Source organism: Carettochelys insculpta, chromosome 5 (genome assembly GCF_033958435.1).
Source record: "Carettochelys insculpta isolate YL-2023 chromosome 5, ASM3395843v1, whole genome shotgun sequence".
Taxonomy (NCBI): Eukaryota; Metazoa; Chordata; order Testudines; family Carettochelyidae; genus Carettochelys; species Carettochelys insculpta.
The window spans coordinates 27,132,108-27,146,882 of record NC_134141.1 but is presented as its reverse complement, the minus strand read 5'-3'; the positions used below and the strand labels follow the sequence as shown (position 1 = coordinate 27,146,882).

Sequence of the window (14,775 nt, the reverse complement as noted above, 5' to 3'; positions counted from 1 at the left end):
ATTTGAGGTGAAGGGCATTATGGAGCCAAGATGTAAATCCCCAGAATGCTACGCCTTCAGTATGGAAAGAGCACTGACTGTCCTCTCATTTCACAGCTGTCAGACCACCGAAGGCATCTCCTCAATCATGGTCTGCACCTCTCTTGTGATACTCAATGTTTGGAGCCACAATGCTCTGTACACAATCACCAGAATGGCCACTGTCCAACACTTTCATCATCACCTGCAAAGACACCGTGGGCACTAAATGGCTTTGTGAGGAGCCATTTTAACCAATTCTGACTTCTAACATGAGACAAGATAACAAGGTATGTCGATTATCATCTAGCCGTAGCAAAGCTGAGGAATACGACTTATTCCGAAACCGATCAAAGTTAGGAGTCCTTGTCTTCAGTGTGCTTTTACTTGACCTCGACTTCTCTTGGGTGACCAATACAACTAAGGGGCCCCAGTTTTGAGGAGCATAGAACTCAAACCCCAAAGTGTGCACCTGGTATCTCGTCTCAACTCACTTCACCATGGTGTTACATTAGCTGATATCTGCCACAAGGACCTGTCTAGATCAAGCAGTCCCTCTTTAATAGGGAGGATCTCCCTAACTGGACCAGAGCTGAAAGGATGTTTAACAGCTTATGGAATTTATCCAGGATGCTCCATGCTTCAGCCTCCAGAGTTTCAGTAATCAGCACAAGAAGTTACAGGAATGCTTTAAAACTGCCTTGCACTGGTACCAAGGACGCTGCCTTATCTGTTGATGAAGAGCAGATACACTTAAGTGTGAGACAGGGCATTGATGCTGTTCTGCTCCTGCATCCGCCTCTTCCTGGTAGTGAGGAGCTGGTGACAGGGATTAGAGAGAAAGATCTTTTCCTCCATGCATACAATGGCAGAATATACCTTCCCTCTGCTCCAACTGCAGAGCCGCACTTGCATACCATAGGAATATGACTGATTTGCTGGGTGTCAATCAGTCAGGGCCAGTCTAGCTCCACTCATCAAGGTAGTGATCTGCAGAAGCCTGTAGGTTTGTGGCTATTATGGGAGAGGGCTCTCTACTTGATGATGGGGAGAATGTGTACTGGTGCCAACATAAAGGTGCTCTGAAGTCTGGAATAGTGGTGGGCAACCTGCTGCCTGAGAGCCACATGGTGTCCCATCAGCATTCTGTGCTTGGCCCACAAGACATTTGGTTTATCACTGCCCATGTGCAGAGCTGCCAGATTCTGCTGGTTTCCATCCATGTCACTTTTTTCATACAAGTAGTATTAAAATCAGATGCACATAAAACAAGTGTACACAAACTGAGGTACGTGCTGATTGCACACAACTTTGACTGTAAAATTGCATGAGGCTGGGGTCAAGGCTGAGAGCTGCATTAATAGGGCCAGTAGTGTTAGCTGCATCACAAGCTCCTCCTTACCTCTAGGCAAGGATTGGAGGACTCTTCCCCAGAGGCTTTGACATTTGCTCTTATGAAAGAATACTAAGATCCTTCTCAATCCGCCTTAAAGAAGCCCTTTCTGTGACTGATTTCAACACAAGAGGTGTCAGTTTTGGCTTTAACATTAATGGTGAGGTCCACTCTGATGTTGTAAAATTCCTTGGTGCTGTCTTCTCTGTGTTAGTCTTCAACACTGATGACCAACACTTGATGGCACACTCAATAATGCTGGCTTGTCCACTAGTAGCGCCATGGAACTCATTTCTTCAGGGTCTGGGGAGATCCTCACATATTATTCCAGAAGATAGGGTTTCAATATCAACTTTTTGTGATGTATGTGCAAGCAACTTCTCAGAAAGAGAAGTTACTCACCGTAGTAACGATGGTTCTTCGAGATGTGTCCCCGTGGGTGCTCCACAATAGGTGTCGGGCTTGCCCAGTGCGGCAGATCAGAAACTTTCCAGCAGTTTCTCCTGGATCGCGCATGCGCCAGTGCGCGCTGCTCCCTTGCGCGTCCACAGCCACGTGCGCGATCTGGTGCCCGCTAGTTCCTTGACCAACCGCCTCGGATGCGCCTGAAAAACACTAAACAGAGATCCGAAGCGGGGAGGATGGGCGGGTGGTGGAGCACCCACAGGGACACATCTCGAAGAACCATCGTTACTACGGTGAGTAATTTCTCTTTCTTCTACAAGTGTCCCCGTGGGTGCTCCACAATAGGTGACTACCCAGCAGTAACCCAAGTAAGGAGGTGGGTAATTGGTTTATGTGCAGCTTGCCCCCGAAAGGACTGCTGTCGACAGACGGGTGTCCTCTTGGTATACCCGATGTAGTGCATAATGTTTGGCGAAGGTGTCATAGGATGACCAGGTCGCCGCTCTACAGATGTCTTTTAACGTGATGCCCTTGAAAAAGGCTGTTGACACCGCCACTGCCCTGGTGGAGTGAGCCCTAGGCAGGGCCAGCAAAGGAGTCTTTCGAAGTTCGTAGCACATCTTTATACAAAACGCAATGTGTTTCGAGATTCTCTGTGAAGAGAGACCCTCTCCTTTTGACCTGGGAGCGAGAGAGACTAGAAGTCTGTCCGTTTTCCGGAAGGACGTAGTTCTGTCTATGTAGAAGGCCAACGCCCTCCTCACATCCAGGAGGTGTAGGCGTGCCTCCTTGCTGGAGCTGGGAGGCTTCGGGTAAAACGAGGGTAAAACCATGGGTTCATTAAGGTGGAACTCTGAAGAAACCTTCGGAACAAAGGCTGGGTGCAGCTGTAAAGTTACCGCCTCCTTTGAGAATGCTGTGCAGGGCGGCGTTGCCATAACTGCTGCGAGCTCACTCACCCTGCGAGCTGACGTAATTGCAAGGAGGAAGGTTGTTTCTATCGTAAGGAGACGTAGGGGAACTGAGGCTAATGGTTCAAAAGGTGGACCTGTTAGCATCCTGAGCACCAAGTCCACGCTCCACGACGGTGGAAGCGGTTTCCGAGGGGGGTACAGGTTCACCAACCCCTTCAGGAACCTGGTAACAATAGGATGGGCAAACACTGTGGGCCCTTCCTCTGCATGCCGAAAAGCAGATATAGCGGCGAGGTGGACTTTTAGCGAGGATAGGGAAAGCCCGCCCCTCTTGAGGTCCAATAAGTAGTCTAGTATTACAGGTATAGGAACGTCAAGGGGAGCTAACTGCTTGGCGGAACACCATGCAGTGAATCGAGTCCATTTCTGTTTGTAGGTCTTCCTGGTGGAGGTCCTTCAGCTACTTTCCAGGACTTGTTGTACTCCCTCCGTACATGTACTTTCTCGGGAGCTGAGCCATGGATTAGCCATGCTTGTAGGCGCAGACCTTGGGGGTGTGGGTGCACTATAGACCCCTGGGCCTGCACCGGAAGGGGGAGCGGTGGGCGGTCCGACATGCGCAGAAGCAAGGGGAACCATTGCTGTCGATCCCATGTTGGGACTACTAGAATTATGCGGGCTCTCTCCCTTCTGGCTTTCTGCAAGACCTTGTGGATGAGCACTGTGGGGGGAAACGCATAAAGTAGGTGGCCCTTCCATGAGATCGCGAATGCGTCCCACAGGGACCCCCACCCCAATCCTGCCCTGGAGCAGTACTGGGGGCACTTCTTCTTGCGCTGAGTGGCAAACAGATTGATCTGGGGAAACCCCCATGTGTGAAAGATCGGTCGTAGCAGATCGGAGCGGATCTGCCATTCCTGTGTGAGTGCAAAGCGCCTGCTCAGCTGGTCTGCTTTCATGTTGTGAGCGCCCAGCAAATACGAGGCTTTCAACGTTATGTTGTTGGCGATGCACCAGTTCCACACCTGGACTGCTTCCGCACATAGGGCACGGGATCGAACTCCTCCTTGTCGATTTATATAAAACATGGTGGAGGTACTGTCTGTACTGATCCCGACTACTTTGCCCTGTATGTGGTCTCGAAAGTGTTTGCAGGCGTTGAACACTGCTCTGAGCTCCAGTATATTTATGTGCAGTGACTGTTCCGCAGGGGACCATAGTCCTTGCGTCACCTTGTCGCCGATGTGTGCTCCCCATCCTATGTGGGAAGCGTCGGTAGTAAGAAAGATAGAGATTTGTGGTTGGTGAAAGGGTACCCCTGTTAGCAGGTTTTCGGGGTTTACCCACCATCGCAGGGATCTGCGCACCTCTGTCGTGGGAGACACCACCCTGCGGACAGTGTGGGATGCCGGCTTGTAGACGCTTGCCAGCCAATGTTGTAGGCTGCGCATATGCAATCTGGCATTCTGCACCACAAATGTCGCCGCCGCCATGTGGCCTAGCAGCTGCAAGCACGTTAAGACCGGCACCGTGGGGCTGTATGTGATGACTTGCACCAGCGAACTGATGGCGCGAAAGCGAGTGTCGGGTAGATAGACCCTTGCTGTAATCGAGTTTATACGTGCCCCTATAAACTCTGTCTTGTGTGGGGTCGGTATTTGACTTCGTGAGGTTGATGTCCAGGCCCAGCGAAGAAAACGTGTCTGCTGTTACGCGTATCATGCGTAGGACCTCTGCCTTCGAGGCCCCTTTCAATAGGCAGTCATCCAGATATGGGAATATAAATACCCCCTGTCTGTGCAGGTAGGCTGACACCACTGCCAGGGTTTTGGTAAAGACTCTGGGGGCCGAGGAGAGGCCGAACGGAAGAACCTTGTACTGGAAATGCTCCTTGCCGACCATAAAACGGAGGAAGCGTCTGTGTGCCGGGTGGATCATTATATGAAAATATGCATGTTGTAAGTCGAGGGCTGCAAACCAATCTCCATCGTCCAGTGCCGTGAGTATGGAGGCGACTGTGATCATCCGAAAACGTTGTTTGTGCAAGTACCGGTTGAGGCCCCGAATATCTAAGATGGGCCTCCAGCCTCCTGTTTTCTTCTCTGTAAGGAAGTAGCATGAATAAAAACCTTTCCCCTGGAATTGCTCCGGCACTCTTTCCACCGCCCCTATGAACATAAGATGGTCCACTTCCTGTTTGAGTCTCGCCTTGTGGGAAGCGTCCCTAAGGTGGGGCCTGGGCGGAGGTTTCGGCGGTGGGAGTGACTGGAAGGGGATCGCATAACCCGTGGCTATGATCTCCAGTACACATTTGTCTGCGGTGATCTTTTGCCATTGGGGGTGGAACGGTCGGAGGCGATGATGGAACATTAATTGTGGGTGACATTGCGCGATGGTAGAGATAGTGCAGCCCTCGACCTGCCCGTCAAACTCGTTGCCTTTGGGCCTGCCCCGAGAATGCGCGGCTTTGTTGAGAACGTCGCCTGGGAGTCCTATACTGTTGCCGCTGCTGATGTCGCCCTTGGTCGTAGCCCCGTTGGTACTGAGCACTTTGTGGTTGGTACGGGTATCGTCTTTCCTGAGGGTAATACTTTTTCTTCCTAGATGGAGGGGTATAAATACCCACGGTTCTAAGTGTAGCTCTGGAGTCCTTACTGGAGTGGAGGACCAAGTCGGTTGAGTCTGCAAACAGCTTCTGCGTGTCAAAGGGAAGATCAACAATCTTCGCCTGCAGATCCCTTGGGATACCCGATGTCTGGAGCCAGGATTCTCTACGCATGACCACTGCTGCAGCTGTTGAGTGTGCCGCCGTGTCCGCCACGTCTAGGGCAATCTGGACTCCCGTCCTCGAAGCTGTGTAGCCCTCTTGTACAATCACCTTTAGCACCGGCTTCTTATCTTCCGGAAGCGAATCCATGAGAGAAGTAAGCCTGGAGTAACTGTCAAAATTATGGTTCGCTAGATGTGCTGCATAATTTGCCATCCTCAATAGCAGGGTGGAGGAGGAATATACCTTTCTGCCAAACAGCTCTAGCTTCTTGGTATCTTTGTCTGAACCCCCCGATTTGTACTGGGAAGTCTTTGATCTCTGCTGAGATGATTCTACCACCAGTGAGTTTGGTTGTGGGTGACCAAAGAGGAACTCCATGCCCTTCGCTGGGACAAAGTATTACTTATCCGCTCTCTTGTTCATAGGTGGAGCGGAGGCCGGGGTCTGCCATATGGTAGTGGCTGACTCCATAATGGCTTCGTCGAGCGGGATAGCGATTTTGGATGAAGCCGGGGGTCTCAAATTTTTCAGGAGTTTGTGATGTTTCTCCTGTACCTCTGCCGTTTGGATGCCTTGCGTGAAAGCCACGCTTTTAAACAGCTCCTAAAACTGTCTGAGGTTGTCCGGGGGAGCAACGTCCCGGGGGCCGTGGCCTCGTCAGGGGAGGATGAGGAGGAACCACTAGGGTAATCCTCCCTCGAACTCTCAGGTTCTTGTGGCCGATGGTACACCTGCTCGCTGGGGGCTTGCGAAGGAAAGTCTCGGGGTTCCAAAATTAACTCCCCTTGAGACAGCTGTGTTTCCATCCCCGGCTGGGAGGGTCCGCGGGGGTATTGGACGGCCGGGGGGGACCTGCGCCTAGGTGTATGCCTGGGGTGTCTGCGTCCAGCATGGTAAGAACGACCATGGCAGCATGGGCACGGGTCCGGGGATGGAGACCTGGACCACTCTCGGGGTGCGTACCCCCGATGTCTGGGAGAGCGAGATCTCCGTGACGATTCAGACAATGGTGAAACTGGTTTGTGATAGTACTCCAAGGGATCCAATCCCAGAAAGGGTGAAGGGGGCCCAAGCCATGGTGACGCTGGTTGGAGGAACGGAGAAGGAGGCTCTGGATAGGTTGGTAGAGACCCAGATCTTCTGGGTGGCGTGTGCAGCATAAGGGGAGGGCTTGTTGATAGGAGTATTGCAGCCCTGTCCAGAGAAGGGCTACGGTGCCGGGTTTTTGCTCTCGCCTTTCCCCTCCCCTGCGGGGCTGGCACCGCCCCCTCCCGTGCTGGGGATCTCGGCCCCGCTGTCGGTGCCGCGCAGATAACGTCCTCCGGTGCCTGCAGGCTCCGTGCCTGTTGGCCCTGCACCGCTGGTGCCGCAGGGGTCAATGCTGCCTGTGGCGGTGCCGCTGGTTCCGGCGCTTGCCTGGCCGCCGCTCTGAGTGCTGCACATGCCGGCTGTTTGGTAATCGGAGGCTCAGCCTCTGCCACGTGCGCTGCCGCTTGTTTGGGTATACGGCTGGGGGCTGTGTGCTGCGCCCGTCCCACTCACTGAGACCGCCGGCAGGGATCGGGCTGGAGAGAGCTTCCTCCGTTTCTGCACTGAGGGGGTGAGGGAAGCCGCCTTCCTTTTATGGAGCCCAGGGGGTCCCTCTGGTTGAGGCCTCTCCGGCATGTCAGGCTGGAGAGCCTTATCAAACAGGAGCATTTTCAGCTGCATTTCTCTGTCTTTCCTGGCCCTGGCTGTGAGCTTAGCACAATGGGAACACTTCTGGGTAATGTGTGATTCCCCCAGGCACCGAATGCATTCGCTATGCCCATCGGAGGCCGGCATAGCTTCGCAGCAGGACTCACACTTTTTAAAGCCTGAAGAAGACATTGCGGTGAGTCTTTATGCTGTTAATAGGGCACTTAGCACTGAATTCGTGCCTGTTTACCCTTCGCGGACACCAGCCTGAAGCGGTGGGATGCCTACTGGCCTTCACGTCCATGCGTCTTCTCCACTCCTCTCTCTCTTTTTATTATTACTTTTTTTTTTCCTACTCTCTTGCTTTCTCTCTTGTCCTTTTTTTTTTGGAAAGAAAAAACAACAATTTACACGAAAAAAACTCTAACTAATCTGACTCTGGCCGTAGCCTGAGCAGATTCCGTTTGCAGCCGATGGCAGTTGAGAAGGAACTGGCGGGGACCGGATGGCGCACGTGGCCGGGGACACCAAAGGGAGCAGCATGCGCCGGCGCATGCGCGATCCACGAGAAACTGCTGGAAAGTTTCCGATCTGCGGTGCTGGGCAAGCCCGACACGTATTGTGGAGCACCCACGGGGACACTCGTAGAAGAATATAGAATTCCTACAGGCTAAAGAGATAGCTACTGTGTCCATCCCTCATGGATATTAAGCCATTGCAGCATAGACAGGTTCTGAAACTTGCAGATTTTAAATCTGTCATAATAAGGAGTCCAGTTTGAAGAGGGCAGCGGTAATAATCAGTAGCTTTTGGCTGATGGGCAGATTGGATCAGTTCATAGCACTTGAACATAGTAGATTAGAAGTAGTTCTGGAGACTTTGGAAGACAGTGAAGAAGTTTAGTCTAAGCTAGCTAGTGGGCTGGACTTTTGGCAGGCCTGTCTTCCTGGTACAGATGGTAAGAAAAGTGAGGCATAGTCATGGCTGCCCCACTGATCATGCCTTCACACTGAAATACAAGTAAGCACAGTGTAGGTGGACGCTGCTAATCAAAAACCTCCACATCTTATGCTCCTGAGGCCTGCCACAACCGCAGTAGATCCACACTGACACATATACAAAGAAGAATCTTTGGAGGCAAGCACAGCAAAGAGCAGAAACGCTTTTCACCCTACTTAATCCTGGGGATTTTTGTCTGATGTGAATAGAAATCACACATGACCATTTCCATGAGGAGCTCCTCTTAATCATCTGCCAGGTTAAACTTCATCAAGTACTCACTCATTGGAAGCTATCTTCAAACAATGAAGCCCCTTTAAAATCAGACAAGAAGAACCCTACTCCTTACCTAAATGTTGGAGTAGATATTGAGCCTGCCCTGATAATCATAAAAGCCAGATTAGAACCTGGGAAGTGTCTAGTAACTACACCACTACAAGTGTCACTTCAAATGGCTGCTTCCAGGAAGGAAACACCACTTTGGAATAAGCAGCAGCTTCTGAGACTGCATAACTCCAGATTTTAATTGATTAGGGTCTCTAAGGTAACTTCCTTGTAACTATAAAATTGAATTTATTTTGTAAACTGTTTAGTTTTGATAATGTGACTCTTAAAAGTAACCAAAAACCTCCTGCCCAAGGGTTTCATTTTCTATGTATATATACACAAATGAATTGAAAAAAAAAAAGATTTACCCATTGATAACACCACTTGAATAGCCCAAATGTTCAGCAAAGGACTCCTACAAATAATATAAATGGATTATTAGACATAGATTATACAGTAATCCAAGAACAGTCATCTTTATATTGAGCACTGTAATTATCTGTTGAATGCTGGGGTTCAAGTCTCTTTACCACCCACACACCTTGAAGTCTGTCTTATGATACAAGTGTGCTATTATATCCCACTGTTGTTTAAAATGCATGGCTTGTACGTATGACTTCCCTCCCTGTGCACTTTACCAGATTACCACTACAGTAGAACTTAATTTGCACTAATTACTGGGAGACCCATTTGCAACTTATCGAATTTTGTGAATTAGCAAATAAGCAAACAAAAAACACAATAACTTATCACAAGATGTACTTTTTTCATTTACTTTGTGAACGGTAGCTTCATTTTAATTATTTATAATAATACTTCAAAATGTAAAAAAACATTTATGTTTTGTAAAAACAACAAAGGCTCAGTAATCACGTACCACATTGCTATTACATTTTTGCTAAAGAATGGGAAAAACCATCTTTTGTGATATGCATTATGAAGGATTAGAAGAGTGGAATTAGTGAGATTCCAATGTACAGGCATGTACAACCAAACCTGGTATTTCATGTTTTAGGCACATTCATACTCCATATAACTAACAAATTGCGGAGATGCTGAACACAGAAAACCCTCTGAGAAGATAAAAGATCTCAAAAAGACAAGACCCTCATAAGTCATAAAAATATCCAACTGAAAATCTGGTGTCTCCTCCCTTCCTGGCTGTACTGGTGATATTGGATCCACATCCACCTATTCTGTTGTGCCTACACAATCTTGCGTGAATAGAAATCCAGAAGAAAGACTGCATGCATGTTTTGCCTCCTTGTAAAGAACACTTAATTTTGTACCATAGGAAAATTAGGCTGTAATGTATGTTGGCCTCCATCAATCACATTTTTAAGGAACTAGCCAGAGCTCTGAAGCTGACTCCATATACCTACAGGCATACCATATCCTTAGAGGTCCCTGTTTTTATTTCTCTTTAGTAATGTTGGGATCTGCAGGAACTCGGATGTTCAGAAGATTCCGACAATGCAGACATCCTGTCCAGCCACAATGGTAACCAAATGAGTTCAGTCCCCACACTCACCATTTCAGAACAAGTGACAGTAGCAGGAACTTCCTCTACCATATATATCATTAAAATGAAGAGAAAATAGTGTATTTATTCAACAGAAAGAGAAAAGTTTTAGAAACTTTCAAAACCCCTCTTTCCTTAATAAAGTAAAAATAGTAAAAATTAAGATTTGAATATGGGCTTGTTTAGACTTTCATACATGTGTAATTCTCTAATCCTGGTTTTCTATCACATTTGCCATCCATACATAAAAGACCAAGCAAACTGAACATGAAAGCCTTACCTCAATATGCTGAAACATATATGGGTGATTGCATATCTTTCTCAATTGCATGATAGTGTTCATGAGAGTTTTCGCTCCACCTTTTCCCTAAGGGAAGAAAAAATACAAGTCAAATGGCAAAACTGAATTGCTAGTTAATTGAAAAAATTTAAAAATATGATTTTGTTTTAGGGAAGCACTCCACGGTTCTATCCCAAACTGCAGAATATTTCATGCAAAAATATGTCAAAATTGCACAGGAAATGCCATGGAGAAGCTTTGTACTAAAATGAAGTTTGATGTCCCCAGTCAGAGGGGGTCTGGCTTGAAGGAAAAATATATGCAAGTCCTGAAAGCAAGCCATGGAAAAGTATTAGCGCTTGGGGTTTGTCTCTACTTGGAGTTGTCATGCTGGGAGGCAGTGGTTGTCTGCATCTAAAGTTATGAGGCCATACAGACTGTGTGATGCCTAACTACTTCACATAGAACAATACTCTGGTCAGCAGCTGTTCAGTTCTACAGGGCCTTCCTTTGGCAGTTACCTGAGTCTGTCTGCTTCTCTGTCAATCACAAGAACAACACATGCTTCTACGAAGCTAAAATGTTCTAGAGAAAACTAATAAGGGATGATCAGTCTGAGATGGGAATGGAAACTAGTACTGAACATGGAAAGGGTCAGATAAGTACTGGCTGGACAAAGAGCCTGGGAATCAGGGGAATCAGAATCCTGAGGAGTGAGACTAGGACATTTGGTGTGCTTTTCAGCACTTCCGATAAATAACCTGATGTAGCCACTGGTGCCACAAACACAGATATTTTATTCAGGACTCCCTGATATTCTTCAGCTTTTCTGGGAGGTTTTGTCACGCTGCTCCCAGCAGTCTTACAAATATCTAATCAAAAACAAGGTCAGGTTTTTCATTGTGAATGGAGAACAAAGACTTGTTGTTTTGCACAGACATTTCAATTGCGGGAAAACGCTTTTTCCCAACTGACACATCCCCAGTAGGATACCCCAACAGATTTATTTTATTTTTTTTAAATCAGGCTGTTGTGAGCAACCATGCATTCAGTAAACACATCACCATAACGTATTGTTGTTTAAGTATTATGGCTTCCTTTGTACCTTCTTATCTTTCTCAGAGCCATCTGTAAGGAGGATTCCCTTCGCTTGCATATGGCGGTAGAGAATCTTCTGGAGAGCTGACATGTCACATTTGATAACATATTCAACCTATCCCAAAAAAAAAAAAAAAAAAAGAGAGAGATAAATGGAGCACAGAGTTTTGCCTAGGTATAATCATGTTAGAATGATTTAATTGCACGTATTTCCAGCTAATGCTACCAACCATCACCTAAACTCTAAAGTTCTGCATCTTAATTTATTTATTCATGAAGCCATTGTAAGTGGGACTATTAGTGACTTTAAAAAGAATCACTGGCACTTGGACTGTACATAGAGGTCAAATTTTGGCACTCTGTCCCAAAAAGGGTGATGAACCCTGAATTAGAGTGTGTAGGAAGAAGTATATTTCATTACACGATTTTTGTTGTGAGATGGTATGAACATTAACATGGATCAAAATTTTGAAGATATAAAGTAGCTGTAGGTAGTCAGTACTAATTATTTAATGAAAGGGTCATATAATACACATATTCAGGTAAGTCTTATGAACTTTATTCCCTTCTCCCTTCTAACATGCAATGTTCATACCAGTCTCCTTTGCAACACTGTTCATTAATCTTAGCTTGGAATATGTTCACATTTGAGATTCGACTGAATTGCTACCAGTACAATCCCATTATTTAAGTTGGAACTGCAGGACAGACTACTCCCTGTTGACTGTCAGCAAGAGCCACTGTATTCATTAGCTTTTTTAAAAAAGAAGAACTGATAAAATGCTTAAATATGTTTCTTTCTGGGAGTTGTTATATCCCCCTATTTAATTTTTTTTTCAAGTCTGATGTGGTGCTTTAGAATTGTTGACAAAAGACAATTAAGGATAGTTCCATCCTGACAGGCACTGGGTAAAGACAGGACTAAATGGATATTCAATTCCCTCTCTTCTATGACCTCATCCTCCTGATACTCTCTGAGCTGAAAATAACCCAATAATTTTTAATCAGTCTATTAAACAGGTGGCTTGCTGATTTACTTTTAATCACATCCTCCAAGATTTCTAGCCATTAATATGGCTTTGTGTGTATTACGATTTTTAGATTTAGTCCTGTAGGATAATGAGAATAATTACTTTGTATAGTGCTTTCAATTTTTTATGTACAAAAATGCTGGACCCTGGGGGACAAGTTTTTCATGACTTCTTCCTACCACATACCTTTTCTGGCAGTTGAGATTCAACCTCTTTCTTCAATCTCCTCAGCAAGAAGGGCCGTAACACTTTGTGGAGACGTCTGATGATCAGAATAGTCTCTTCCTCATTTAAGTCCACCTTCATGAATATAATTATAAGAGTTACCACAAGATATCTTTATGAACTGTACCATATTGTGACTATGTGAGAGATTATAACTCTTTACAAATGGATGCACAATATTTGCCTCGTGCTGAACTCTTGTATTTTACTATTAAAACAGGACGCACAGTCCAGAAAGAGAAATTTAAATGAAGAACTGTAAAGTTGTAATGAAGGTAACTGTTACAGTAGGATAATAATTCCGTGAGTGCCAGAGAGAGTTCAGACATTATTCCTACACCATGGGCTCCTTTTTTTTCCCCACCCCCTAGTGTTTATGTCTCATAGATTTAAGCAAATGGTTTCAGTACCCTTTCTCCAGTCATGGCAAATGGCGCATTAAACCACTGTTCAAAAGTGCTGCAGCTCTTGAAAATGGTGGGGAGGAGGAAGTTGAGGAGAGCCCAGAGTTCAGGCAACTTGTTCTGCAGTGGAGTCCCAGTCAACAGAATCCGTCTAGGGGCAACATAGTGAGTGTTCAAGACCTGAGTCAGCTTGCAGTGATGGTTCTTCATTCGATGTCCTTCATCTACTATCATGTACTTCCATCGAATCTGCAAGAGGACAAAATTCTGTCTGAGTTAGGGAACTCAGGGTAAAGCAAACCTTTGACATGGACATAAGACACTGCCAGAATTAGTGCTAAGTGCTCCCACCAGCATTAAAGAGGAAAGAGAAATTGAAGTTGTACGATCTTGGCTATTTTAGTTTTAAGAGTAGTTCCAGTGTAATGTTATCCAGGCACTGGAGACCCTGTAAGTAATGGCGGAGGAACAAACAATGGCTTGGGTACAACTGTATCCACGCCTGCAATTGCAAACAGCTTTTCCCCACCGCATTAGGATCTTTCAGAGGGTGGTGTCTTTAGGAGACTTAACACTGTAGGTTCAGGGTGGGGTTATTAGAAGAGGAAAAAATCCAAGAACTATGTATGAAGTTGTTGCAAGAACTCAGAAGCAAGCACACATTTTCAAACAGATACATACAACAGCAACTATGCACATTCCTTTAGTTCAGTCAAATCCATCCTTCAAACTTAAATGTGAGGAAATAAAACAGGAAAAAGTAAGAAGGGCCATTTCAGGCACTGCAAATTCTTAATGACGGAAGCCAGCAATGGATGTCACCCCAGGAAATTTTATCTCCCACAGTGAAAGCTCTACTGCAGAGTCAGTGTAGACGTCGAACCTGGAGACCCGTGCCATGCACATCCTAAGAGCTGAACACAAAGAATAAGGGTGGGCAAAAACTGGAGACAAAAAAATGCTGCAGACACAAAACAAACCTGTTGGGATTTTGAATTACTTATTTTTTCATGCATTTAGAAAGGTATTAGATTACTCCCAAAGGAGTCAACGAGCATCTACACTCCAACAAACATGTAAACTACATTTAACATGGCAAGTCAGAGTCTCAAATACATAAAAGAGTGTTAAGAAGGGAAAGAGGTGACACTAAGATCACAGGGTCTCTCAGGGAGGCATTTCTGCATCTTTTAGGTCCGCTTTATGTATCTTGATAGTACTTCCGATACATTAGCTGTACATTTTAAAAAGAGATCCACTACCACTGAAGCATCAATATTCATGTCAGTATGAGTTTTTAAATAATAATGCTACTTAGGAGACATCTGGTTATGAAAATTTGATCTATAGGTGATGTACAGTTTTCTGGATATCAAATATAAGACGCAAGTTATTTTCTGGTTGCTAATAAAAAGCATCACACAACCAGAAATGTTGTAATAGTGATCCGTGTCTGTCCAGAAACACCAAACTGGAATAGCAGAGATCATAGATTGAAGATCAAGATTAAATACCACAGGTTGAACCTCTTTAATCCAGCTCCCTAGGGACCTGACAGGTGCCGAATGAGAGAATTTACCAGACCAGGGGAGGTCAATATTATCTAGCAGTATTACCAACACTTATACTGCTTACTTGGCTTTCAGAACACATTTAGAGATAAAATACAGCTAAACAGCAGCACAGAACACTGAGAATCAGGATTGGTATTT

At 46.0% G+C, this 14,775-nt stretch overlaps 1 protein-coding gene across 6 annotated transcripts in view; it reads right to left on the bottom strand.

Annotated features, from left to right (window-relative positions):
* Window positions 1–14,775, bottom strand: part of SMARCA2 (SWI/SNF related BAF chromatin remodeling complex subunit ATPase 2) — a 187,630-nt gene that overhangs the window by 86,258 nt on the left and 86,597 nt on the right. For all 6 annotated transcript variants that reach the window (XM_074994827.1, XM_074994830.1, XM_074994831.1 and 3 more), the window contains 5 exons: window positions 13,070–13,312; window positions 12,621–12,734; window positions 11,411–11,518; window positions 10,306–10,392; window positions 8,872–8,918 (listed from right to left, as the gene is read on the bottom strand). In XM_074994827.1, the coding sequence (XP_074850928.1) occupies window positions 8,872–8,918; window positions 10,306–10,392; window positions 11,411–11,518; window positions 12,621–12,734; window positions 13,070–13,312 (599 nt within the window). The remainder of the gene's footprint in view (window positions 1–8,871; window positions 8,919–10,305; window positions 10,393–11,410; window positions 11,519–12,620; window positions 12,735–13,069; window positions 13,313–14,775) is intronic.